The 27,999-nt window shown below is 39.6% G+C and overlaps 1 protein-coding gene across 1 annotated transcript in view; it reads right to left on the reverse strand.

The window, feature by feature from the left end:
• Nucleotides 1-277: 277 nt before the first annotated feature.
• rsrc1 (arginine/serine-rich coiled-coil 1) overlaps nucleotides 278-27,999 on the reverse strand; it is a 160,227-nt gene continuing 132,505 nt past the window's right edge. Inside the window, exons 7-10 of the mRNA XM_056264669.1 lie at nucleotides 25,614-25,679; nucleotides 5,014-5,120; nucleotides 2,328-2,438; nucleotides 278-724 (exon numbers count right to left, since the gene is read on the reverse strand). Of these exons, the coding sequence (XP_056120644.1) occupies nucleotides 632-724; nucleotides 2,328-2,438; nucleotides 5,014-5,120; nucleotides 25,614-25,679 (377 nt within the window). The 3' untranslated portion in view covers nucleotides 278-631. The remainder of the gene's footprint in view (nucleotides 725-2,327; nucleotides 2,439-5,013; nucleotides 5,121-25,613; nucleotides 25,680-27,999) is intronic.

Here is a 27,999-nt window from a genome sequence, read left to right on the forward strand (position 1 = left end):
CTATGTATGAAGTTTTATTCATTTCATTAGTAAATGCTAATCTCACTTCACCTCTCTCAACCTGTAAACTCAAGTCCGTTACTAAGGCTGATCATGAATAAAGAAAACAGTGCCTACTCTCCATAACTGTGAAAACTGCACACACTCAGGACACTGTACAGCGAACCCTCAACAGGCTTTCATGTAGCCATTCTGTACTAAAAAGAGTCCGGGCTTCACTTTGAACTGGTCACATTTTAAACAGTTTAACGACCACAACACAAGTTCTGTCCAAGAATTACAACAAGATCATTTATTTAAAAGGATAAAACAAAAAAACTAGCACACGCTACATACAATTGTCATACATTTATGTTGATGAGAAGGATGGCTGCTTAAAACTGGAGAGAAAAAAAAGAGCATGTGTAGAGGACAAAGTATGTGTAAATAACCCCTAAATCTACTATCATTATCAGTTATTATAAAGGAAAACTAACAAACCAGCACAGATTCAGAAAAAGCACATGCTGAAATTCACTTTTGGAAGATATGTCCCGTGGAAACCAGCAGGAGGCGCACTTGCTCCTTTCTGAGAGATGTAGGAGTTCCAGAGGCTGAAACTATCTTCACATCCGCATTGGTTTGGATGTCATCAGGACACCGGACTTCCCATGAGCCTCTCCTGACGCAGAGAAACCAGTCTGTTCAACCACAACCTCTCGGCCTCCTCTTTATCCATGAACAACTGCAAGAGAGTGAGAGCCAGTTCAGCTCAACTCATTTAGACTATTGAAGTGCAATGAACTACTGTCCATCAGAGAGCATCACTCCAGAAACAGACACATCTGAACCATCCACCACAGGTGAGACAATACAGCCTTTTATCTCAGACTTTTCCCTCATTTTTAATATTTTCTAGTTTTTTCACAGCTGTGCAATGGATGATTCTGATTCTGAAATGCATAGTTTTGAGTGAAACACAGGAGTAAAACACAGGGATCGCCTCCAGACTGGTGACCTCACGAGGCAGAACGACAGAACATATACATGCCTGTCAAAGTTGTTATGATCAGTTGGGAGGATACATGTAATTGAAGCGATGATTGAAGTATGCTGAAGATCTGAAAATAATTGTATATTGGATTAGAAATGCATACTAAGTTGTGTATTATCATGCATCCGTGCAGGAGACTCTCACTGAGATCGGGCCATCTGTGACTGTCTGCAACCGTCTGCATGTTCGCTCCCCTCAGAAGTGAGAAAACGTCTGGATTTGGCCAAGGTCTACTGATGTTATACATCTAAAATGCAAGTAATCCTTTTGAAACAAATCTTCCTATTGGTTTCTAATGGATTCCAAGTCTGCGCTCTAATTGTCTCGGTTGGCTTAATATAGGACAATCACAGCTGCGATTAGATTTGGAGAAAGTGTAAATGGTATTGCATCATAAACACATCAGACAGGGTAATACACGCGGTTGATTCGGATGTCAGCGTAAAGGGAGAATTTGAGTGATTCCCGCATTAGTTGTGCTTATGAGTTCCTTAAGTTTGGAAGTTCCGGATTCTTCTCCAACACTCATCACTCATTTCCTTCATCCAAAAAACACGAGAGGCATGAAATCAAATCTCTGCTTGGGAAAGACTGATCACTTCCATCCGGCTGCGTGCGCATTATAAGCGTGTGATTTACATCGGGTTAGGGTCCGCCCGTAGCACTCATTGCGGGGTCTCTGTGTGTCTGGGAAACACGTGCTGAGCAGCGCTAATAGACTGAGGGTGTATGTCGCCTGGTTATCTCTTCGTAGGCGATTCTGCGACACGACAACGAGCCTCCTCTGACTCTTAACGCACCTAGCGAAGCGCAGATAACGAGTTTGAAATTACAGTAGATACAGTAAGTGGTGGTGGCTAAATGATTGAATCATTACTGGTGATCAGGGCTCTCTCGCCTTGGGCATATTGCTGCAATAGATCAGCCTGTCGAGCTCATCTGCATCCGTCACACATAACCCAGTTTGCCGAGTGAGAGAGATGAGCGCACTTTCATAGGAAATTCTGTCTGCAAATATTACTGAGGGTGCATAAGAAGGGCCCTGTGTGGGTTGTCAAGAAGTGGAGCTTCTGAAATAGGCAATTTCTACAAGGGTGGAGGGGAATAAGTCTTGGGAGAAGAGAATTATTGATTGGAGGCCTTTTGGGGGGCTTATTGTAACTTTGGTTGTAAGGCCTACGAAACAAATGTCTTATTTGATGTAAAAAAAAAAAAGTTCTTTCCAATAAAAACAAAAAAAAAGGCACTATTTATAATATGGACAAGTAGGGCCACACAAGAAACACACTCTTACGTTGGGGTGAGCCAGGCTGTTGGTGTCGTTGTATGTGATGGAGATGGGCAGAACGGCGACTTCCTCCTTCATAGTCTCGGCCTCTGTCTTGATCTCTGAAGCTTCAGTCACCTGTGAATAAACAGTTCTGTCTTTTACAACAACCCTGAGCATGTTTCCATCATTCAAATCACCTAGTTTGCAAGTTGTTTAAGGGTAGGGTAGGCATTTTTTTATAAACACTTTTTGTTATCCTGGTTGAAACTCAATAATAAAAGGTCTAAATATTGTACATATATCTTCTGTGAAGTCTCAGGACCTAAACATGTCTGTCAGCGTGATTCATGAGTCACTGAGAGCCACAAAGCAACAGCAGCAGCCTTTTACAGTTCCTCTGAACTAAAACAATGAGCTTATGCTGCGTTCACACCATGTCCTATCAGTAATCACGAGACTGCGACCCGTGACGCTGTACCTGGAGATTTATGTGCTACTATGTCAACACTATCAACGCTGATATTAATCTGCAGCAGTCAGGTGGTACAGATCAGAGCTCTTTAAGTTGTTTACGTTCATTATTATTGTAATGCAACATGACATCATGACTTTGCGTAAACATACACGCCACTTTCAATTCAAGTGGTGTGTTATCTATACGCATTTTGAGCTATCCGCGTGTATGTCCACGCCGAAATCTTTTGCGTGTATGTCTACGCCATTAAATGTCCGAGTGATTCCGCGTGTATGTCTACGCCGTTAAATGTCCGAGCGAAACGAAGCAAAAGCTATATCTACATCTGTGGAGCGATATTTCTTTTCCTAGGATGGTAGGAGAAGACTCATAAATGGTATTAACCCCAGTGACGGGTAGGTTTAGGGACGGGGTTGGGGTAGGTCATATATTTATATATGCATAATACAGTAATATAACGTTAAGTCAAAGGCGTTGATAAACACGCTGAAAAGCGATTATGCGTGTTGATAGCACGCCAAAAATGGAAATACGAATTGGCGTGTCATACATACGCCATTTCATGAGATCAGTCTGTGTAATGTTATGTGCTTTGAGACATGAGGTAATTTGTGAGTTTTGAAGGAGGCGTGGCTTTGGAGACGCTCTGAAGGAAGGGTGGGATCTCATGCTTTCACAGCTAGCTTGCTATTGCTAGCCTCTCCGCAATTGCCTACCCTACCTTTAATTAAAAAGAAAAGCCATCATATCTCGATCTTTTGAGGTACACTGTTTTTCGGTGCCAAAACTAGTCATAACTTAGACCCGCTAAAGCAGGGCTCATCAACTGCAGTCCAGTCCCAGTGAAACACACCTGTCTGTAAGTCTGAACACCATTAGCAGCTTGCTTGGGATGCATTGTTAGGGTTAAGGAGCTAAAAATGAAAAATTACAATTCAGATTTGTTGGTAAAGCAAACAAGTCTTAGTTTCTCAAAATATCTTCTTGTATGTTCCACAGAAGAAAGTAAGTCACACAGGTTCGGAATGACATGAGGGTGAGAAAATGAACTATCAGATTGATTAAAACATGCTGTTTTTGGCATCCCGTTCAATAACGATTTGAAAAGACTGCATGATGATTCAGCAGCAACAAGGTTTTGTTCACCCATTAGCCATTGCTGGTGTTTAAATGTGGGTGGTCAAGTTAAAGAATTCAAATACATTCATCCGTCTGACATCAGTAAGCAGCATCTTTTTCAGATTTTAATAATGCTCATTTTGGACTGAGAAGGAAGTGAGTTCAATGAGCTATTTTATCTCAAGAGATCAAGTTAAATTTGATTGACCCATTTAAACTGGGATTAGTAGGTGCAGCTGAAAGGTTGAAGGTTTGAACCCCATAATGAGTCATTCTTGAAGCAGAGTAAAGTTGAGCAAACACTTATCTGCAGGTTAGTCCAAGGGGATTGAGCTTGTTCATGGATTCTATCAGTATAATCATAACTCTTGCAGAAAGCATTTACTGTCCCCAGTCCTTTCTGTATCCAGCACGATCCCACCCGATTCCTGTCTCTAACGTCCAGGCCATGCTCTGTTAAGTGAGAGTTGGCTGCAAAGTATAGCTGAGAGCTCAGAGCATCCAATTACATCTAATGGAAATTATTGAAAGAATCAAATGTGTGTGGCTGTGTTTGTTCAAAGAATGTCCTCCATTTTATTTAGATGGATCTTTTATTGCTCCATCTACAGAGCTGTTTGTACATCATTCAGAAAGAAAAGAAACTCATGCAGGTAAAGTAATGTTAAGTGCTGGTCTCGCATCAGTTCAGCTCATCTCAGTGGAGCACTGAAGTCTGCACAGACAGATCTGAGATCAGCTCGGGAGAGCCGCCCGGCCCTTCTGGGCTGTAATCTATCATACAGGCTCATTTCAACTGTCACCTTTTGTCTCAGACCACAGAGATCTGTGAGCATTTGTTAGTAATCTAATTTGAGCGGTGAATGTGAACGCTGGCGGGACCAGATTCAGTAAAGCCGTCTGTGGAGAGAGTGAACGAGGCCCGGTGCGGCCCACCAACGGGCACATGCTTTCAGGAGCCCGAGCTCAAGTGGACAGAGCAAACGGAATTTAATGGGAATCATTTCATCTGCAGACAAACGCTACATAACTCGGCGAAAGGAAATCAAATAAAAGAATATATAGATATGAGACGGAAGGCAAAAAGAATAGGGAGGGAGAGAGCGAGAGATGTACCTTGGTGGCGTCCCGAGATGATTTGAAAGCCTGAGGAACAAAGGAGTCCTCCTCAATGGCCTCGATATCCTTTATCCTCCTCACCTGCTCCGCGAGAGATAATTCCTCTGGAAGAACAGAAAACAGAGCGGTGAGTGGACAGGCGAGAGGTCAGCTGGGCAGGTCAACTGCTCCCAAACCACAGAAACGGAAAAACATCATGCTGATGGATTCGATACTGTTGAGCCATGTTTGTTCATGACACATAAAAACAATGGTTGTGTCCTGATCCCATTGCCCAGGTTCAGGATGTTAGTACCACCAGACTCCAGCAAAAGAACAGCACACTATGTCTAAACAAGCAAGAACACACAAAATGGAGGAGAAAAGCTAATATTTGGGGGGAAAGCTGATCGTGAGAGAAAGAAGCCGAAAGGAAAGCTTGCAAAAACACAACACGACAACACTGGTGTTGGTTTGACAAAGCATATGTGGTGTTAAGTTGCCACAAATCCCCAAATTATAACAGAACATTAAACATTAGTATTATTTCCTAATTTTTAGTATTATTTTGCAAAAGCCACAAAATAACACTTAATTTCAACCTTTATTCTCCTTATACAGTGTGACACAAAGCATGCTGGGAACTAGAAATCTGCTGCAACTCATTCAGTTTAATACAATCAGATTTTGTTCAACTTTTTCCTATTAAAGCTGCAGTCGGCAAGTCTGGCAGATTGAATGTTTACAACTCTCATGCCCCTCCCCCACTATCAGCGGATAGTTCGTGCTCGTCAGTGCGTGTGCACCAGGTTATCTGTGAACGCGCCCGTCTCATCAACACCATGGAGTATTTGGAGGTATGCTGTCCTGGCTAATCTACCGATAGCTAACGTCATTTATACTCTAAATGAGCTTACTTGATTTGTTAGTGTTTTGAAAGCGAGATACATCCGCCATCACTCTTCGTCACTGCGCGAACTTCCGGCGTGTGCATGTGATTGTAGCATGTGCCCGATCTGTGATTGACAGTCAGATCTCACACCCCCCTGCGCTGATTGGACCCGATGAACCGGGAGCTGTGGATTTTTGCAAAACAAATAACACGCTCCAGGTGGAGTTAGAAGCTCGGGTTTTTTTCGAAAACCACTTTATTTATGTTGTTCTGTCGGATTATAGTGTCGATTTCACTGAATATGCCGACGGCAGCTTTAAGTACAATGAGCTGTTGATATTATAGTGAAATTAATTTGTTAAATTTGATTAATTTCAGTGTAAAACCAAGACGGATGTAAAAACCGAACTGATCACAGATTACATGAAAATAGAAGAGTTAGAAAACATGACTCTGGATGTAGCCTGAAAGAGTCAGAAATGTTGCTCTCAGAAGATAGTATACGTTGGTCTACTCTATACTAAATAACTTGATTTCTTTGATTTCACTGATTTCACACGACCAAACGCAGCTTGCAGGTCCGAAGACTCCCTGTACAGTCAGTCAGGTTATTTGCTTAAAGTAAAGAATATCTCCTGCTTATTGAAATTGAAAGCGGGTGATGTTCATATTCATTACAGCATTGAAGCGACATCAGAACAGCTGACGGACGACGCATTGCAACATGTGTAGGATCCTGTTTTTATTCTGAATTCATTAATAGATTAATTTTACATTAATACAATAATTTATGCTTTGTAAGCTATGCACACAGAACCTTATTCACCTTGTATAGTGGTTCATTGTTTTCATAAAAATCATTAACATCACAAAGTAATTAACCTGTTAACTGTCACCTCCCTTTTTTTTGCATAGACATAAAAATCACTATCCAAACTTAAATGGTTGTAATTCAGGCATGCTTTGGAATATAGACCTATGGCTGGTCTTGTTTTAAAGAAGACATTTTCCAGATTATTGTAGAAGTCTAGAAATGATAAAAAATGAAACAGAAAAAAAGTTATATAAGTTTGAGTTTATGAAATTGTGTAATGTAAAAATATAATTATTAATATTACTGAACAAGTTGTATTCCAAATTTTAGGTTGATATCTAAAAAAAATGAGCTTTCAGTAAGATTTTATTTGGGCGCAGTACCCAACTTTTTCACTAGACTCCATTACTGCCCATATAAGGGCGCCTCCATTTTCATATATGTTTTGAGTGATCTGAACCATGTATTTCCATAATTTTCATACAATTTATGAAGTAGACATCCTATTCAGAAGTAGTATGGGTGGTTTGGCAGTATTTGATTTGAATTCAACCTCTAATAAATGCATAAAAAGACTACGTTATAGCGTTATAGCTCGCAGCCAATCAGAAATCGAGAATCCATACATTTTTCTTTATATTTAAAACATTTTCAGACCTTTTTTTCTCATAAAATGGAATTGGTGTTATCTTTTGAACTCATGGCATGAAAACAAACTGAGGTTTCTACCAATCTTTCATGATTTTTCGTGTTTATTGTTATTTCAAAATAAAGGCCTAAATACTCCTAATGAATATGAAATATTCTTGTTGCAAATTGATAAATTACTGCTCCTCTGTAATTTATTTTAGATAACAGCCACCAAATATGAAAACTAGAGATTTTAAGCTTTCAAATGATATATAGTTTGGCAATATTACTTTAGATTTTTATTAAGATATTATTGTTTTAAACATGCAATGGCAAATGGGCCCGCAGGTTAAGAGGTTAAATAACCACTGCGTCAGTTCAACGGTTTTTAACTTTAAAATGAACTAAAATAGGTTTGCAAACTTAGCCTAATGAATCCAACAATACGCTGAACATAACATATTCTTTCTATGTGAACTGTCCAGTCTGTAGCTCTTTAGTTATTCTTCTCTCTTAAGTTCTCCAAGAGTCTGAAGTGGATGCTGGTCAATGAGAAGTCCTCAGAAAATAAAAAGTCATTCTTAAAAAAAAAAGGAAACCAGCCATTTGGTCTAGAAGACGCAGAGCTTGATTTTCCAAGCATGTACTGTATGCTGTCTTTCCGAGCAAAATAAAGCATAGTAAACAGACTCGACTCTTAATGAATTATAGTATCACAGACTCTTATTCTGGTTGGTATTTGATGTATTGTATTCAAATTAAGTCCTACTACCAGTAATATATATATTAAGAGATACATATGCAAATGATTAATATTCCCCGCATAATTACATCATTACAGAAATATATGTATGTTATGTGGGACAGACACACAGCACACACTCATTGCTGGTCAAGCTATTGGCTGTCAGCCGTTGACGCCCTCTGGTGGTTGGGAGTACTGATACGAACTAAAGACCTGTCGGGACTTTGTTTGGAATAATTTCCATGAATAGACAAAAGTATCTAGCTAAATGGTGTCTAAAACTTAAGCTATCCATATTAATTTCTTGTTTCTTGACCTGTTGTATTAAAGCAATATAAAACTCGAAATCGTGCTGTCAGACTGAATATAAACTGAGATTGCTGATAGTCACAACATCAGAAGTGCTCTTGTTGGTTGTTTGTGTGATTTTGTTAAATTAAGACATTCTAAATCATAAAACACAATGTATGACTGATACTCAAATTCACCAACAATTTAATCTCTCTCCACTCATATGCATAAAAATGCTCATAAACAAACACTATTAGGCAGAAAGAACGCTCTGGCGCGCAAACACACACACACACACACACACACAGAGAGAGAGAGAGAGAGAGAGAGAGAGAGATCCCTGTGCTAATGAGAGGAATTAATTTAATCCATTAACTGCCAGGGAGCGACTGTCACAACACATCTTCTCGCTCTGCTCGTTTAATGAATAAATGAATATTTGCTCTGGTTTTCTCTCTGTTAGCAGAAACACTCGTTCGTTCGCTCACACACACACAGCTTCTAGTGTTTGTCTTATCATACGGCTTATGAACATAACTTAAACACAGTAGCACTGTCATTCTTTCTTGGCAAACTGTTGGAAAATGTCTACAGAGAAAAGTAAAATACTGATTCGAATGAATATCAAGCTTCTCATTCGAGTAACATACTTATAGACTTATAACTTCTGAAAAAACAAACTTGCAGGAAAATGAGCCCAAACTAGTAACTGGTGTATTTACTTTTCAGGCATGTATACATTGTGAAAACACACACTTCGTAAATACTTGAGCATAAGGCAAAACAGAGGTGCAATATCCTCGAGAAGTCTACAGCCTGTCCTGAAGATGACAGCAGTCCACTGGCTCTCAATCACACACTTATTACCCCTCCTGTGTGTGTGTGTGTGTGTGTACTGAACATCTTAATGACTGATACATAGACACAAACACACATATATCAGTGACAACCTATCCTTGGCCCGGAATCCCATTAATGCCTCATACTTTTTGACAAACACATTATTGGTAGATAAAATGACTTCCATATGCTGTTTGTCAGATGTCAGTGAGGAAAGATATGTATTTCATAGGAAAATCTAAAATAATGGACTTTGAGAGAGGGGCCCGTACCGAGCGGATAGCAGAAAATCGATAGCGCTGTCGGAGAGACGTCTCTGCCAGACACGATCCGCACAAGGCCAGGTCAAAGTTGACATTTAATATTGACACATTATCCACAAAATTAATTTAGAGTCCATTGTCGCTGCATTACACAAGCCTTATAGCAGTCTTAACCACAGAAAAAGAGAGATGACATGTGATTTTGTTATATTGAGGTATGTTTGTTGCCCTAAAGGCCTAAACGGATGCAGTTGATGATAGGTTGGCTGTTGTTTAACCTGAATGAATGTAGATTTGGATGTGAATAAATTAAAAACAAGCCAAGATTTGTAAAAAACAAGGAACAACAGACACCAGCAAAATATCCAGCATGATTAAATGCCCTTAATACGGTCTCTTAATAGCAGTTTCTCCACTTCCAAATGAAAGAAATGATCCCCTTCCGAAGGCAGGACTGCTCGCTGAGAAGACCACCAGAGGGCGACGTTCAACAACTCAAGGTCCTGTAGGAAAGCCAGAGGAAAGTGAACGCACAACTCACCGAGCCCCATTAGTTCACATAATTGAATGCCTTACTTCCATGAGCAAAATTACACCAGCTCTCATCACTGATGGAGTAATGAAAGCAGAAACTGCCCATCATCAGGTGACGTCTCAAACGGCCACAGATTCAAAGGTGCTTTTGAATGTCATGAGCAAGGAAAGCCAGACCTAATGATGGCACTGCACGGATTGAGAACGAGAAGTCCATAGAGACGAGTGCGAGAGCGCTTGCAATAAAATAAAACACACACACACACGATATATCTAAAGATATATATGTAAAAACCCGAGGACCGCTCACAAGCATTGGCACAGCTGTGTTTATGTGTTTGCTAGAAACAACCAAGCTCAGCCAAAACACTGCTCACAACAACTTTAATAACTTTTCTACAACAGAAATGACCCATCACTGAACTTACCTCAGCGGGACTGTGACGCTGTTTTCTTCTAGAGCTGAAACAAACTGTAAAGCGGCTTTGAAATAATCTGTATTGTAAAAATGACTATATTTACAGTGATAACGGTGACTTGACAACAATATTCAAAGGTCCATGATTTTCCATTCGTTTGTATAATGCAAATATTTTGTATTCACAATTCCTACCTAATAACATATTTTACAGCTTGGTGTCGTTCTAAAACGCCCATGGAGTATTAATTTATTAATATACATGACCCAAAAAAATAAAATAAAAAGAAGTAGTAAATACTGACACCCCCTACCGAAGCCAGCCGCCAAGTTGAGAACCACTGATATAAATCGACATGGATCACATAAAATAAATGAATTTACCTCCAGTACACACACACATTTCGATCAATGTGCACTCACGGACAAGCAAAAAGTGGAACTAGCCGTTAAACACACAGACATTCGCTCTATGGTAATCCGGCCCCCCTCTCCGCATCAGGATAAGATATGTAATTCAATACTCAATTTAGCCTCGTCTCCGTGGATAGATTTATTTATTTATTTTTGGCCCGGCTAATTGATAGAAATTAAGCCATTAATCAAGCCACCAGCCATCATTCAGGCCAAAGAAGATGAATACAAACTTTCATAATAACCACCTTCCCCATTTTAGACCTCATTAGCATTAATTTTTAATGCAATTATGCTATTCTTTTACGCTGAGCTCATAAATTACGACTCTTTTGTTGCCGACTGGCCTTGTAAAAGCCAGGCTAATGCTTTGTAGTCTGATCTTTAAGGCAATTACTGGCTTCTTCAGTCTTTTATCTCCCTGCATTTCCAATAACCTTCCATCTAATGATTTATCTGGGCAAACCCCTGACACGCATCCGACTCGCCCCTCTTCCATTAACACTGTCTTTATTTATCTGGGAAGATCTGGTGTCTAAATAAAGATCCTCTCTCCACGAATGCTGCTTGACTTTGTGTGAGTGCTGCCGACGACAGGGAGAGAAAATGTGCTTTCGTTCAAGCCTTTGTGATTTGCATCGTCCGCACAAAAGAAACCTAGATGAAAGGTCATTGTGCTAACTTAATCACGGTGTGTGACAGCAAAATATCCATTTAAATAAGCGTGTCAGTGAGATATACTCACTTAAGAGTCGACGCTACACCTCGTTCAAGCTACAAAACACCACCTAAAGATAGGAAGATCTCCATATGCGGGTGAGAAGCGTGTCTGGCTGCTGGTCAAGTAATAGTTTGTGACTGCATTGACTGGCAAAGCTGATGCGAACACTGAAAATGCATCAAGTGCGTAATGAGCAGCTATTAGGAGCATTGATTTGCTGATTTCAATTGATAGTTCCCCGAACAAAGTGGCATGTCAATATTTGCTAACTAACTAATACCCTCTCGGCTCTCGGCCTTGACAAATGAGATCTCAATGAACAAAGAGAGTTTGCAATCATGGCCGATGTCTCCTCCTGGTAACATGCACTCAATCCATGTCCGGAGCAGATCGCACTCCACAAACGGCCCAATAAAAAGGATCTTGAGCGATATCTAAGTGAATTCTCTCTCGCTGATGTTGGCTCATGCCAGATGCTCTAATGTCCCTAAGGGTCTAAAGCAGAGATTTAGCTGTAGGACAGAGGATTTCCTCAGGAATAGTCTCTCTAATAGATGTATGTATGATCGGCTCACAAAGGAAGCGTCCCGTAATGACGCTTCAAACTAAACACATCAGACTGCGATGATACAAACGCGGAAAAGCTAGCAAACTAATTCTTCAGGAACTTTGATAATGATCCTACACGACGCTTCTTTCTTTTCCTATTGGTCCTCCTGAAACCGTTTCAGCGTATAGTTTGTATTAGATACATGGGAGAAGTCATTACAGCATGTGAAGCATTATTGGGTTGTGGAGGTTTTATCAATATCACTGATGGCTGATGCTTCCAGCACGATTTACAACTTTAATTTGAGATATATTTAATGTTTAATGCCTAATTTAAAGTAAAATCAGTCAAATATCGACAGTACAAAAGAAAAAATACATATATATGATCAATATGTGTTCAAATAGTGTTTAAAGCATTTTCACAAACTCTAAAAGTGGCATGTATGGCATAATACAGATGAAAGGTCATATGATTGGCTCATTATTCTGTTGATTTGATAATTCCTGCATATCACGTTTGCTTCATTGCATGGACTGTGATAATGCAGACGCTGTTTATCATGCTTGCAAGATTGAATGGGTGAAACGACTCAGATATCAGCACATTCACTCACATACAAACCAAACCCTGACTTGAAATGCTGCTCTGTGAGTGAGCTGGGTTTTCACTCGCATTCAGCCGTGTTTAAGGTTAAGGTGTTCTAGAAAGTGTTAAAGTCCCCCTGTAGTCAATCATTTTATCCCTTTAAACTCATCTCTGATCACCAAAATAACACATTTCATTTCTGTTCCCTTGAAAACTAAATTCATCATGCCTTAAATTAGCTTGAATGTAACTCTACACCCTTGCCTCATTTAGTATGCGTGGTTCTATGAATATGCAAATGAGCCCCGCCTCCACTCACTCACTCAGCTCAGAGATCCACTGGTTGACGATCACACGTTGATCTGATTGGTTACAAGGTCGTTTGTGACGTCAGAAACACCAGCGATTTCAAACCGTGTTTTTGAGACTGTCTTTGGTTCACTGCAGTTTTAAGCAGAAAATACTCAGCAATGCTGTCGACTTATGAACTTACACATGGTTTGTCTTAAAGAATATTAAAAACACCACATAGACACATAAACAACATTAAAAGCTGGATTTTCACCACAGGGGGGCTTTAACAAGTTTCTCAACAGAAGCTGACACTTACTGATACCAATGGCAGAACCTACTAATACACAATAATAGCTGAACAACAGTTAGCAGTAACACATGCATGCTAACAAATATGCAATTGAATGTATTGTTATTTTTGAAACGTAAAAAAATACATAAAAACAAACCTGAAGTAGCTTGATTTTAATAAACAGTGTTAATACAAACACAAAAACATTAGTTCTGAACAAGTTCTTAATGTTTTCCTCACACATAACTTCAGTACAAAACTTTCAGCGATGTTTCTCTTTAACTCGAACTGCTTTATGGGATAATTACCCCAAAAATGGAAAGGAAAATATGTCATTATTTGCTCAGCCTCATGTAGTTTTAATCCTGTATAACTTTCTTTCTGCTGCAGAACAAAAATGAACGTTTTTTTCGCATGCGTCGAGAACTCACTCGAGGTCCACGCAGAAGAAAATCGATAGTTGAATAAATACTCTGTAATAATACACTGTAGTCACTTGGACTATTTTAAAAGTCGTCATTAAATAAAAATTTTCCATTCGTATTTTTATATGTAATATTGTAGTGTTTATTATAAATGATTTATCTGTGCACTTCATTATTTTTTTTTAAAATTCATGTACCCTTATAATCTTTAATCATTAATCAAATACATTACCCTTCCCTCCCCCCTGGAAACGACTTCTCTTCTCTTCCGGTCAAAAACTATTACTAGAGGGCGTGGCTATCGGGGTCCGTCTCGTTTCTGGCCCGCCTCTCAGAAACCGGTCAGTGTCACAGCCAGCAAATATGGGGTTTAGGTGCATTTTTGGTTGGGCTCCTCACGTCCTCTTTCCTATCCCTAAACAACCTCGTCTGCTGCTCCGCCCGCTGGCTCGAATTCCTGCATTTAATGGCGAGTTCGCGTCTGTGTGCAAGGGTGAACTTGACTATCAGCCGGCTCATCTTGGTTCGCGGGAGGCTCATATAAATATGGGGTGATTCCTTCCGGAAAATTTGGCTGCTCGTCCTCATTGTCAGGTTCCTCAATTAAAAATTCTTCATGGGAGGGTAACGGGTGGAGAGAAATCCTCCACAACTGACTGTAAACTGGTAGCCTGGTTAAAACCAGACCATTCTCAGTTTTAACTGAGTTATGGTCTGGCAAAGCGTCATAGACAAATCATTTCCAGAGGGGCGTCACCAACGGACGTCGCGGATAGACCTAAACCCAATCAGAGCGATGAAGGAGATGACGTATGCAGAGCGGCGGAGACACATCTCCGAGTGTTGTTCTTTGCTCGGTTTTTAACTAAAAGGAAACGTTCAAATCGCTTAAAACAGACGCGATCGCTGATTCGAACGAGTGATGTTCGATGGCGGCATCCATCTTTGTAATGTAGGCTTCAAAATCTGCTTCAAAATCCCAGCGCTGTCGTCATCGTGTAAAGCCCGCCCCAACGCTTCTGATTGGTGCCTCGATTTCGACGGATTGGAAATGAGCTTGAATGAGCTCTTTGCCAGACTAACTTTCAGAGCAAATCTAAATTTGCCGGAAGTTGTCTGGGTTTTCCCAGGCTAGTAAACTGGCATTCAAATCTGCCTCCATTTTGTTAGCAACGCCAAACCTCCATCGATCCAATCAATTCCCGAAGGACGAAATCAAGCCCCGCCCTAAATTGTTTTCTAATTTCAGAAGCCATTTCACTCGGATACACGTCACAATAAGGAAAAAGGGACAATCTCAACTTCCGTTTCATGACGACTTTACACATTGTCTTTACTAACTCTCTGGGCCGGCAGATGCAATTACCCAGAAGCCTATGGAGGAGTGATCCAGCGCTCAGATTTCATCAGAAATATCTTCATTTGTGTTTCCGAAGATGAGCGAAAGTCTTACGGGGTTGGAACAACAAGAGGGAGAGTAATTACTGACAGGACTCACATTTTTGGGTGAACTAACCCTTTAAACATTAGTTGGTACTGTATCCATGATTCATAACTAAATCATACTTTGGTATAAGTTCATGTCAATGCAAATACAAATGCACAATGGAAAACAACATCTTTTGATGTCAAAACTGACCCATAACACATAAGATCCATAATGAGAAAGCAAAGGCTGTTTACTTTGTGTGTGTGTGTGTGTGTGTGTGTGTGTGTGTGAGAGAGAGAGAGAGAAAGAGAGAGATACAGCCAAACTAATGTCACTTTAACACGAACAACAAGATGAAAGAGAATGCAGGAACCTGGAAGGCACATAAACTGCAGCATTGGGAGGTTTTGCTGGTCAGCGGCTCTGTCACAAACATCTCTATAATGAAGGAAACACCCCTGGCTAATTACGTAATTGGAGTTAGCCTTTGAAACACAAATGATGTAATCAGACATAAAACCGCCAGATTTGCAGACTCAGAGCCTCTCCATTCACGAGGCCGAAGCTTTACGCCAAGGCTGTAACTCTTATCAGCGAGACAAACAAATCAGATCACAGATATTTCTGATCAGCATTATTTCCCAGAGCTGTAGTGTGTAACTCATGTAACTGACTGCAGGGAAGGTCACGGACACAATGCGAGCGCACTCATTTGGCTAATTAACAACAGTGCCCCGGTGACCTCTGTCTTGGGCAAATAACCCACGAGGATTTTACAGCCTTGCACTCTGCTTTATTAGGAGAAGATGACAAACGTCTGATTTCACTGTAGTTGAACACAATACAGCGACTGTCGCTTCTTCTGTTAATGCGAAGGCATTCGATCGATTCAAAAATAACTAATCGATCACACAGCTGTCTGTAATTTATCGCACCTATCATTAAAACTTGTAATCACATTCTACAATGTAATGTGTTAACAATCTCCACATTAATGAGACAACCTCATACAGAAAGTGTTTTAAATATCTGTTTAATGCCATCTTTTTACTCCTTCCTATGAATGAAGGCAAGTGTCTGATACTGATGCCTCTATTAAACTGAAATATTTTGACATTGAACACTTAATTGAACTATATATACCGTGCAACTGCGTGTATAAACTAAGCTATCAGGCTAATCTGTATCTGGATGCTATGCTATAGGCTAACTAATACAGACATTAATGGTAATTATACCATAGTTAAAACAGCTTTTATCACATGTTTTTTGTAGGAATTGTAATCAGGCGCAGAAAGAGAGTACCTATTAAAAGTAATTTGAGCCAATGGGATCGCTTGGGGGTCCTAATGGAGACCCGATTTTAGGGAGGACCCAATTTGTCCCCACACCGGTCCCGAGTCTGCGCAGTGGAGGTGGATCCTGAGGTGGAGCCGTGGCGTACAGACTCATTCCCAAACACAGCTGTCAATCATGTTGTTACACCGCGTTTTCATCAAATAGCTAACTAAAACCAAACTAACTGGTAAAAACAAGGACTTCAACATACGTCAGCGTGATAAAATGACAAAAAACATCTTTAGGAAAGAAGTGTAATTGGACTTTTTAGTATGGCTCGCGAAGTTTATGAGCTATACTGCAGCCAGACACCCGGGGGCGATGGAAAGGGTTCGGCTTCACTATTCACACTTGGTCAGGTCTCTGTCAGCTCATCCCCAGTCTGGTGAGTGGATCACAGATAGCATGATTAAACACTGTAACACTAGCTAAAGGATGTGTGTGTGTGTGTGTGTGTGTGTGTGGGAGGGGGATTAGCACAGCTACTTCACGAAATGAAAAAAACAGATGCTGCATTAATAGTGTTAATTATTTTACCTCTTTAAACAGCAAACTATTAATCACACAAATGAATATCTCCCAGCCTAACAATATATTACTCATCCTTATGACTGTTCTGTCATGATGAAAATGTAGATCAATAGTGTTTACATTTGTAAGCAGACGAGGCAAAGTACTTATCTACTGCCACACAGCAACCACACACACAACCATAAGAGCACATCACAGGTTTCACAGAGGACTGTCACGCTGATTCATGGACCTCGGACAACTGGTGACCGACCACAGACTGACCCATCAGGCTCTGAGACCACCAGTCCCGACTTGATGAGGTGCAAATGACCCAACCACACACATGCAACGCTCAACACTCGACCCTGAGGATTTCCTCTCGCTCCCACAACATAAACACATACACACTTTCTCACATTACACACTCAAACACACCTTCTCACATATCAGCATATGCCGATCTAAGAGTTTCTTCATGAACACGGCCGCCACACTGTATGCGTGTGGGGTTTGGTCGGGCCACCCTGTCCTGACACCCTAAAAACAGCCTCCCAGCAGAGCATGTATAACACAAGCACACACACAGCTGCTAATAGAGCTACGAAACCTCTATGAGCTCAGAGGACTCCACATGTCAAACTGTGTGACCGTATAGTGTAATGCAACTCTAGAAATAAGCAGAGTTACCACTCTTACTCAGTAGCTCAACAGCTTCACAGTCAAAAACTGATCAAAGAAAAAGAAGGATTATTATTCTTACATGGTTTGGATGTTACTGAAGCAATAATGTATCATTTTTATGTGTTGTCTTTATCTGAGGGGACAGTAGAGGAGAGGCAGGAGGTGATTGGGATTGGGAAAGGACCACAAGTTGGGACGAAATGCTGTTGTCCACGAGGATATGGCAATATTACTTCATTAACTTTATTAACTAACATACTTTATTAACATTAACTTTAACAACAATTTAGGTGTTCTCAATGATGCTATGCATGTTCATTTGAGAACGAGGTTGCTAATGTACAGTAGGATTGGTCAGTAATAACGTGGGGTTTAGAGAAGGGTCAAAAAACTAAATGTGCATATTATAAAATATATGAAAATAAAAACTTTAAATGTCCAATGCAGTTCTTGGCTAGCACAACACCAATTACAGAGGGGAGGAATGGATGTCAATCATCTCTTAACTGAATCCCGCACAGGAAAAGGCACATGTGTTTGGAGAAATGGTCCAGCTGTAGACACTGGTCAATAATATGTCTAAATATTGAGAGTGAACACAGGTGAATGAAGGATAGGATTTTGAAAGCACCATTTTTGTTTCTTTACGTTGAACTCAACGACCATGTCTTTCAAAAGAAAAAAAAAAAACTTTAAATTTGCAGTGATAAAAAAATCAATAAAACAGTAATTGCTTGGCATAGCATGGGAAACATGAGGAGGAGGAGGAGGCTGGTGTCCAGGCGGATTAGGCTTTTTGGGGTTCAGTGGGCCAGTCGACGGTAAAGGTCTCTGCGTGATAATTAAATCTTCTCACTCTGATTTTCTGCCAATTTTATTTCCCTTGGGTCCACAATACTGATTCACTGCTTATAAGCCAGGCATAACTAATCACTGGAGTGTGGAAAATAGTTGCTTTGAATGAGAGAAAGATATGCAAACATATTTTACTTCAAATATTACAGCTACATAATGCTTACAATGATGAATTTCACTAGTGAGATGATGTAAAAAAAAAAATGCAGTGTTTTAAACTTTAGCTGGGTCTAGTCACACAGTCTTGCTTCAAAAAGCAAAGGTGTTTACTGTATTTTAGCATGAAGATTTCAGACACAATAAACATTCAATAACTAATGACTGGTTTACAAACTAGCAAGTAAGTGTTCCCTAAAGGGAAATAAGAAATACATTGGATTTTCTTAATTAAACATGTAATATCATACACTGTAGGCGATGTTTGGACATGGAGTGTTTGAAAACGCCTTTAGTGTTTTAGACACTATGGGCCAGATTTACTAAACCGGACAAATTAGTATAAGACCTCAATCCTGACCTTGTACATTCTTACACAATCCAAGCTGCAACTATACAAGTATCAACCATTTCCAGACACTTTTCAGCTGGTCTTGCTGGGATAAACTATCTAAACACCAACTTGATCAGGCTGAGAACCTTGACCAGCTAAAACCAGCTTAGGCTGTTAAAAAAATCTTTTAATAAAAAATAACAATAATTCCAGCAGGGAAATACTAGACCTATTAAATTGGTGTTGCGTACTGTAGTAAAAAGAAAATTGGGCCGAGTTTAATCCAGTGATCAGTCATCAAAGCTGAGAAGGGCTGCGAATTAGTATATATTGTCAAAATTGTGTAATCAAAAAGAAAATAATTCTTGATATTTCCAAGTTACTTTACTGAATTGATCAAGATTGATTATAAGGATTCATGCCGATATTGTTCAAAACCCCATTTTGAAACGTAGGGCATTTCCAAACTTTTGCAAGTATATTACAGTATAACTTATAGAGCACAGAATAAAGTGACTGTTCGAGTAAACTGCATCATCATAGAAGTACCATGTGGAGTCAAGCATACAAGCAGCCTAGCTTTCTCCTCTCAGACGTCATGTGATACAGAGAAGTGTCTCATTTAGCAGGTGGTGTGTTTCAAAGCGTATCCATTAAAGAGCAGGTGGAGTCGGGACAATTAAATCATTTAGGCCAGTGTGAGGCTCTAGTCCCAGGGTCAACTGCTTGTAGACCCTCATTTACACAGCATTCGTATTCATGACAGCAGAGCGCTAAATATTTAACAACAGTCTTGCAGGAGTTACATTGTTAAGCTCACAGGTCAAATCATTTGATTTATAAAGAGATCACCTTACTCTCTATTACCCCCCCTATACCGTGGACAACAAGCCATTCGATGGGTTTGCACGAGACTGTAACTGTGCTGGAAGTTATCATTTGGATTTGAACTCAAGAGCAACATTTGAAATGCTATGAAATATTGCTCTGATGATATTTTCTTCTCTGAGGGAGTTATTCAGAAGTATTTACCATATATCCATACATTAATATGTCTTTTTATGTGACATTGTGTGTGTGTGTGTGCGCGCCCGCACAATATTTCAGTATCAATGCAATAATAATATATTAACACTAAGTAACAAACAATTCTATTATACTTTGACTTAAAAAAGGGATAATTAAGCAATATTTTTCACATGTATACACCATTAACCAGATATGCCCTATTAAATCAAGCCTCTAATTACGTTTACACCGGGGGATAAAGAAATTCAGCCTATTGACCGTCTGATTTTCTTTCTCACACACACACACACACACGGGCTTGTTCAGCACTACGACAGACACCTCTTGTGAATGACAACACAGCTTGTTATAGTGAGATTAGAAATGAATGGATACAGGGGTCAGTCTCTCTCTCTCTCTGTGTGTGTGTGTGTGTGTGTAGGGGTGTTAAATTTCATCTAAATGTTTAATGGTAGTATCATTCTCCAAGACAGTCACACACACACACACACACCAGCAAAGATGACCTGCACGACACAGCATAATTAAGGAAAGTCTTTGGCTTTGCCATGGTGAAAGAGCAAGCTGCTCTAATGATACGGGTTAAACGCTGTTATACGGCTCATTAAAATATATGATCTGCATGGATACGGACAGAATGCAGGTCTGTGTCAGAGAAAACAGTTATAGACTGAAGTGCCCAGCAGTGATGGACTGCGAGGGATTCGACACCGATTTCAATATGAAAAGAAAAAGAGAAATGTACGTCAATTACACAATGCCATAGAAGAACTATTTCGGGTTCCCCAAAGAACCTTTCTGTTAACATTTCTTAAAAGAACAACATTTTTTCTTAGTGTGAAGAACATTTTAATAATCTAAAGAACCTTTTTCCACTATGAAGAACCTTTCGTGTCATGAAAAGGTTCCATGGATGTTAAAGGATCTAAAATGAACCAGCGATGCCAATAATGAATCTATATTTTTAAGAGTTTCCATATAAAAACCTTTTATGTAGAGATGCACCTATCGGCCAATAATCGCTATTGTTTAAAAACAGCCGATGATCAGGGCCGGTTATATCCTGTCAATCAAAAGGGTGCGGAGGATAAACGTGCCAGACTGCAACTCATACTGTGTGTGAAGAAAATCTCTCTTGTGTTGAATTTAGGGCAAGGTAATGCAACAATAACGCATTAACAGTTAAAAAATAGCGACGTTAATGCAGGCTTTATGACCCTATGAACCACCCGTAGTTCAAGCCAGGGTTGCCAGATCTACGGTAATCAAACATTATTTGTAGCGCCTCCTATCCAATAATCACAAAAGCTTTGTGCTCTGTTACTTCTGATAAGAAACAAAAGTCTCGGCTTTCAAATTGTGTACATTTTATCATGAAATTCAAACAATAAATGGCGTTTTGACGCTCTTAAATGTGACGTGACAGATCGCTGTAGCGCTGGCAGCTCGGAGCCTTTTCTTCCACTTTAAAACAAATCAAATCTAGAAAAACATGCATGAACATCAGAAGGTATGTTGAAAGATACAGAACAACTTACCGAAATCCATATCATGTCTCATGTAATCACTCAATCAGTGTTTCAACCGTCAATGAAACAGCTTGTGAACAATATCACTAAACGTTTATCTCAGGAAAGTTCACAGTTCGTTAGTTAGCTATAAAAACATTAGAGAAGAGATTATTTACTGTTAATTATATACGTATGTTTGAATAAATTTGCCACGAAAAAGTGTTTATGAAAACTACCTTGTGTGCAAGTGAGTTGTACGCCCACACAAACATTTCAGCTTTTATTTGAGAGTAAATATTATATCTGGAAATAATAGCAGTTGAATATAATAGCTCTGTTGTTAATTTTAACCTCTAATATTATAATATTGTACCAAATGAGAGGGTTCCCTGTATAGTTTGCAGCATTACTGTATATACCCGAATATAAGACGTGGTTTTAGTCCTAAAAATAGGCTGAAAAATGGGGGGTGGTCTTATATTCAGGGTCAGCTCGCTTGTCTCCGTCCGCTCTGGCATCTTCTGTAAACCGCGCTTTTTCTTGCGCGGGTCGAGCAGAGGGAGAGAGAGAGAGAGAGAGCGGGAGCCGGATCGTCGTCGAAAACGGCCAGACGACCCCGCAGGGTGGTTAAATCCATCATAGACATAATAAATACATAGACGCCCTATTGGCCGCTTTTGAGCGTTGCTGCGATACGTCAACGGGTCCGCCATTTTGCGGAGGGCAAGACTGCACTGTGAACAAATGTAAGTAAACGGGGGAGCTGCGTTTTTTCTGGATAAAAACAAACTGTTTTTACATTTATCAACCGATTTCAGTGGTTTGTATGTGGTGTACAAAAAGTTCCATCTCTAGTTATTTAAAATCTCGATAGTTAGACTTGTAAAATATGTTTTTTTTAATAAAGATTGGTCAAAGCTCAGGCTTGTCATGTATTTGGCTTTTTATTCTTGGATAAGAATGGTGAAGACCCCCGTACTGAGATATAATTTAAGTTTTCTTATTGTGGAAAAAGCATTTTTTGTGATTGACCAGATTTTAGCAATAACAAAGATAACTGATGGATCCTTTATGATAATACATATGTTACGGTACAACTATAGTGCAATGCAAATAGTAAATATAACAAAGTGAGAAGTAATAGTAAATAGTTTAGTCAATAAAATAAACATAGTATACAGCAAATAAAATAGTAATGATTAGTATAATTATATAATATCATAAGTACAATAATACAATCATAAAAATATTGATAATAGCATTTAGTTTATTAATAATACTATAATAATAGCAATAGAATAAGAAATATCAATTACAGAATACAATAAAAAAAAAGTTAAATAGTGAAATTTTAATATTTAACTCTTTTTGTTAAATTTCAGTTTTATTGATCAGTAATAGCTATTATAAGAGAAGTAGCTTCAGTCAAACATACAGCAGGATACAACGTTAAAATAGCCTAAATATAAAGTTATGAAATTCACTTTGCCCTCAGGCAAAACGATTTACCAGGGAACCATTTATAGATGAATGAGACCAAAGATCGCCCGTTAGATATACACAAGACGAATTATATCTCATGTTTAACCACTACGTTAGACTACAGACATCCGAGTCAGCGGCAAAACTTCAGAAGCACTGGCCGAGGGACGGCTGTTCCAGGCGGGGTAGACGAGCGCTGAGAGGCCGGTGAACGCATGGATCACACAACTCCGAAAACGTCAGATCAAATTTTTAAATAGGCGCTATCTTTATAAACAAACCACAGATTTGAGCTTTAAACAACTACATTGTCGACTGAAAAACTATTAAAACTACATTTCGTGACACAATAACAGTAGTATTTTTAAATGTATCCTCTGAACGTTACTATTACTAATTAAATCATGACCAAATACAACCAAAAACAAACGTTCAGTCTTGCTTGTGAAAGGTAATTCCTCGAAAGCTGTTTTTAATTGTGTGGCGATGTGTACAGCCCCAAACAGCGTACAAAACAGGCATTTTTCTCAATTCCCGGTATGAGAGGTATGGGAGAGTTGCCATCCCCAACATGGCGGCGCCGTTGACGTACGCTGCAGCGGCCAATAGGGCGTCTATGTATTTATTATGTCTATGAAATCCATCCCGTTGCACTCAGGGCAGCCGCAGTCATGGCCAATCAGGAAGCGCATATGTGCCGGTCTCCGCCGACGAGCGGGCCTCTACACGAGGCACAGGTGATGCGAGGCATTTGGAACAACGCCTCGGAAATTTGCTCTTAAAATTATTTTCTGTTGAAAACCAGATTTTTTCCACAAAAATCAATTTTTCCCCAAAAATAAGTCTGGAGATTGGGGGTGTCGTCTTATTTTTAGGGTCGTCTTATATTCGGGTATATACGGTATTTCGGAGAGTTTTTTCCTTAAGAAAAACCCAACAATCGGTATCGGCCAATATCATTCAGAATAACCGGATATCGGTATCGGCGGAGAAATTTAGTATCGGTGCATCTCTACTTTTATCATTTGATTTTAAAAAGTAGATGGGCTTTAGTAGGAAGCATGTTGTGTGAAATCCCCTCTAAAACGATTAGCATGAGTGTGAGTGTGTTTTGATGTAATCTGCTGTGTTTTCCTCTTGGTTGATTTCCACAGCTCATCTGGATTGTAGCGGTGGAGTGAAGTTGGCGAGCCCCTGAGGGAAGAGTGCGCAGACCCTGTTCATCCTGAAGAATGGAGATTAAAGCCAGACCAAAACCTGCCCTGCGCTCACGATGTCACCTCCAGATCATGCGGACAGGGATTGAGTGTCGGCAGCAAAAGACACGTTCAAAAGACCGTAATTGTGACTATTTTTGTACATTACAAACGCGGGGTTGGAGGTGGTGTTAAGAGCCTTCCAGCGCTAGGCAGGAAGAATGCGTTGCTTCATAAGTTTAAGAGAGAAATGAAAGTGTTTTGGGAGGGGGGAGAAGTCAATTGATTCCAAAGGGTGAGATTACAGCGTGAACTCTGCTTAAGAAAACCACTCGACTGCGAGCCACACACTGTAGCCTGGAGCCACGCATGTGCAATTTACCAGCGCTGGAATCTGGATCCAGTAATGGAAACAGGGATCAATGCAGAATTAACTGGAAGTGAGAGAGTCGGGAGATGACTGATATGCTTTTTTTAAACCATTATTTTCTATTTCTAATGAACTGAGTGTGAGAGTCCATGTAAGAAAGCATAACAATACACCTTTCAGTATGTTTGATATTGCTGACGTTGATATCATGCAAACGGTCCCCATTGTTTTACTTCATTGCTTCATGAGCAGCATATGTCAAATGTTGACAGACTTTCATAGGAATATGACCGTCATAAGCATAAAGCCCATTCACACTAAAAGTGATGTGAAAGTTACAGAGAAAATTGTTTCCAGAAGTATTCAGGCAAGAAGAGTATGATGCAATTTTTTTTGTCAAATGCTAAGTGGGGTGGGGGAAATATCAGACACAATCCAATAATTAAAATTAGATTTAAATGTTTGAAACTGATTTCAGTAGGCGTTATTTTATTATGTGGGAAGAAAGAGAGCATGGAGTGACGCAAGAGACGGGAAACTAGCTATAGGAAATATGTGGCCTGGTGGTAAAACAGTCAATCACACAGTTTAACACTAATAAAGGTACGCTCACACTTACAGTTGTCCGTCAAACTACCGTAGCTCAGTCATCTCTATAGGAGTCCATGTGATTGGGAATCTAGCTCTGAGGCGAAATTTGTATTGACCAAAACAGAAAGCGCTTGAAAGTGCTTCACACTGTACATCACTATACACCTGATAATAGACAATGGACCTTTTTGCCATTGTGATACATCTGATATCTTTCGCCCTCAGGTGAAATTAATAATTGCATAGATTCCTACTGAAATGAGTGGATTTCGCCCATAAACAATGGTAAATATGACCGCACCTTTACATAATGCAAGAAAGTGTGCATATGAATGCATTGTATTGATTTAAAAGCTTGTCGTGCAACACATCATCTCTTACCTTAGTTTGAGTTTAACATTTTTTTTTTAAGTTAGGCTCACCTTCCTCCTTTATTGTCTTTTCTTCTTTAATATTTTCCTTTGCTTTCAGCACTTCATCAGTTTTGGCTGAAATAAAACAAAAGAGAACATTGCAACATTAGTTATAAGTTATAAACAGCCCATTTAATATCTAATTAAGAAGCCCTTTACACTATAATGTCTCTCTCTGCAAATGTACACTTCTCCCTGCCTGCGCATCTTTAAGTCTTAAGCACACACTTATTAAATAATTTTTCAGCATGCTAATTAAAAGCCTGAGAGAAATCCTTACGCTGTGGAAACAGTTTGTGTACATAGTCTTATGGCAATTCATTTAGTCTGTTGACTCGCTTCTCTCCTGCCCTCCAAATAATGAAGACGTTAGCTGAGATGAAGACATATAGTGAGCAGTGAAGGGGGACTATCAATACAGCCTGTAAATTAATTACACCTCTGTTCCCGCACGTAATTTATTCTAAAGCGTTCATGTCTCCCAGGAGCAATTTGCCTTTATTGCTGTTTCACTCGCTGATGAGAGGAGTCATGCAAAATTGAGTCCCTCATAGCATTACCTTCTATGAGTTTCAACTTTGAAGTAAAAGGAGAGGGGAGGGTAACCATAGTCATTATGAGAAGCAAATTTGCCATGTTTAGACCAAATCAGCTGGATAATATGATTGTTTGACCACTGCTTGACAACACAACCATTTAAACAAATGAGCTCAGTATGACTGTTAATATTAGAAGATTTTGTTTTCATATTTTATTTTTTCTTCCACACTCTAGTGCTCCACGATTCAGGTGTGTAGCCTTCTCCAAGCTCAACTGACCGTTCGCGAAGACCTTTTGCGAACAAGCCTTGCTTGAAGTTCACTCTCACGCCACACATCATGTTCTCACGCAGTGAAATATAGAAATACAGAGAGGACACTGACAACGGGCTAACAGACAGGACAGACCCGGTTACTTTTGATATAAAACAAAGTCTCAACTTTCAAATTTGGCCCTTTTTAAAAGAAATGCAAACAAAAAATACCGTTTTGTGGCTGTTTAACGAGTCTGACAGATCGCTGTAGCCTCAGTTAAAGCTGCTCGTGAACCGATCATCTCTTCCTTCTAGTTAACTTACAGCATCAAATCAACATGAATGAACATCAGAAGGAATGCGGTTTCAACCGCGGGAAGACGCCAGCACTCACCGTGTCTCAAGTTCAAATCCACCAACTTTAATCTACTGACCAGTGTTGCCAACTATTTTCAAAGGAAAGTAGCTAAGGCCTTTCCTAAAAGTCGCTAAATGTCGCTAGATGACGTCATACGTCAATTAGCATATTAATGACGTCATCGCGTCGTACTTGCGTTCTGTCAGCCTAGTGCGTTTTCTCTCTAAATTAATGCTCTATTCAATATAACCTAATATAGCCGAATGTCAAATAAAGCTGTTCTCATTTCCTATTTTTTTGTTTTCAGACAATTGAACGGGTAGCTATAATATAGTGAATGATTACATTTTTTATAGGCCTATGTGGAACATTATCTGAATTGAGAGAGTTAGGGAACCGGATGAACTAAGCTCTGTGATAGTGAGTGTTACAAGTAATAAGCACAAGAAAAGAAATAAAATTCAAATGGTCAAACTAAATTCTTTAAATATAAAACAAAAGAAAAGAGTGACGGCAGGGAGAAAGCAAGACCTCGCGCTCGCAGGACAGTACTAGCAACATTTGGAGGTTACTGAGGTTTGTCCAAAAGTCGCTAAAATTGTCGCTAGTCGCTTTTTTGAAAAAATGTCGCTAAAGGGGTCTGAAAAGTCGCTAAAAATATCGACAAAGGCGCTAAGTTGGCAACACTGCTACTGACTCTCCTGACTGCTTTGTCGGACAAAATGGCGGAAGGCGGATTATGATTGGTCGGTCAATCAAACTCCCTGCGAAGGGTGAAATCACCTTTTATCTGTAAATATTTTATATTTTATTTATATATGGGACTGCCAGCGATATGCCATTTTATCTCACGTGAAAATCTCTCATATTGCTAAAGCTGCAGACAACGAAACCGCAGTGCAGGCTTAAAAGAAACAGAACGCGATCATCATCCGTTGGCGTAGATGCTAACATAGTTATCCTTATTGTAATCCTTCCTGGTGTGAACGGGTCATAAGATCCACCAGATTTATTTAGTGTCGCCCGTCTGTGCATTTCTTGATGTATTAGGAGCTGGAGCTGATAGCACAGCACTATCCGCAGTAGAAAGCTAAACACTTTCACTTCATCTACACTTAATTCCAGTTTGGCTGGCAGGATGGATAATGGAGCCTCCACTGAAATTCAATTGTGATTATATGTGTAATTGCAGCTTCGGGCCCCTAGAGTCATGTAGGCATGCAGGACTATGTTTCATTGAAATG

Source organism: Rhinichthys klamathensis, unplaced genomic scaffold, assembly GCF_029890125.1.
Source record: "Rhinichthys klamathensis goyatoka isolate OS25496 unplaced genomic scaffold, OSU_Roscu_1.1 h1tg000223l_1, whole genome shotgun sequence".
Taxonomy (NCBI): domain Eukaryota; kingdom Metazoa; phylum Chordata; class Actinopteri; order Cypriniformes; family Leuciscidae; genus Rhinichthys; species Rhinichthys klamathensis.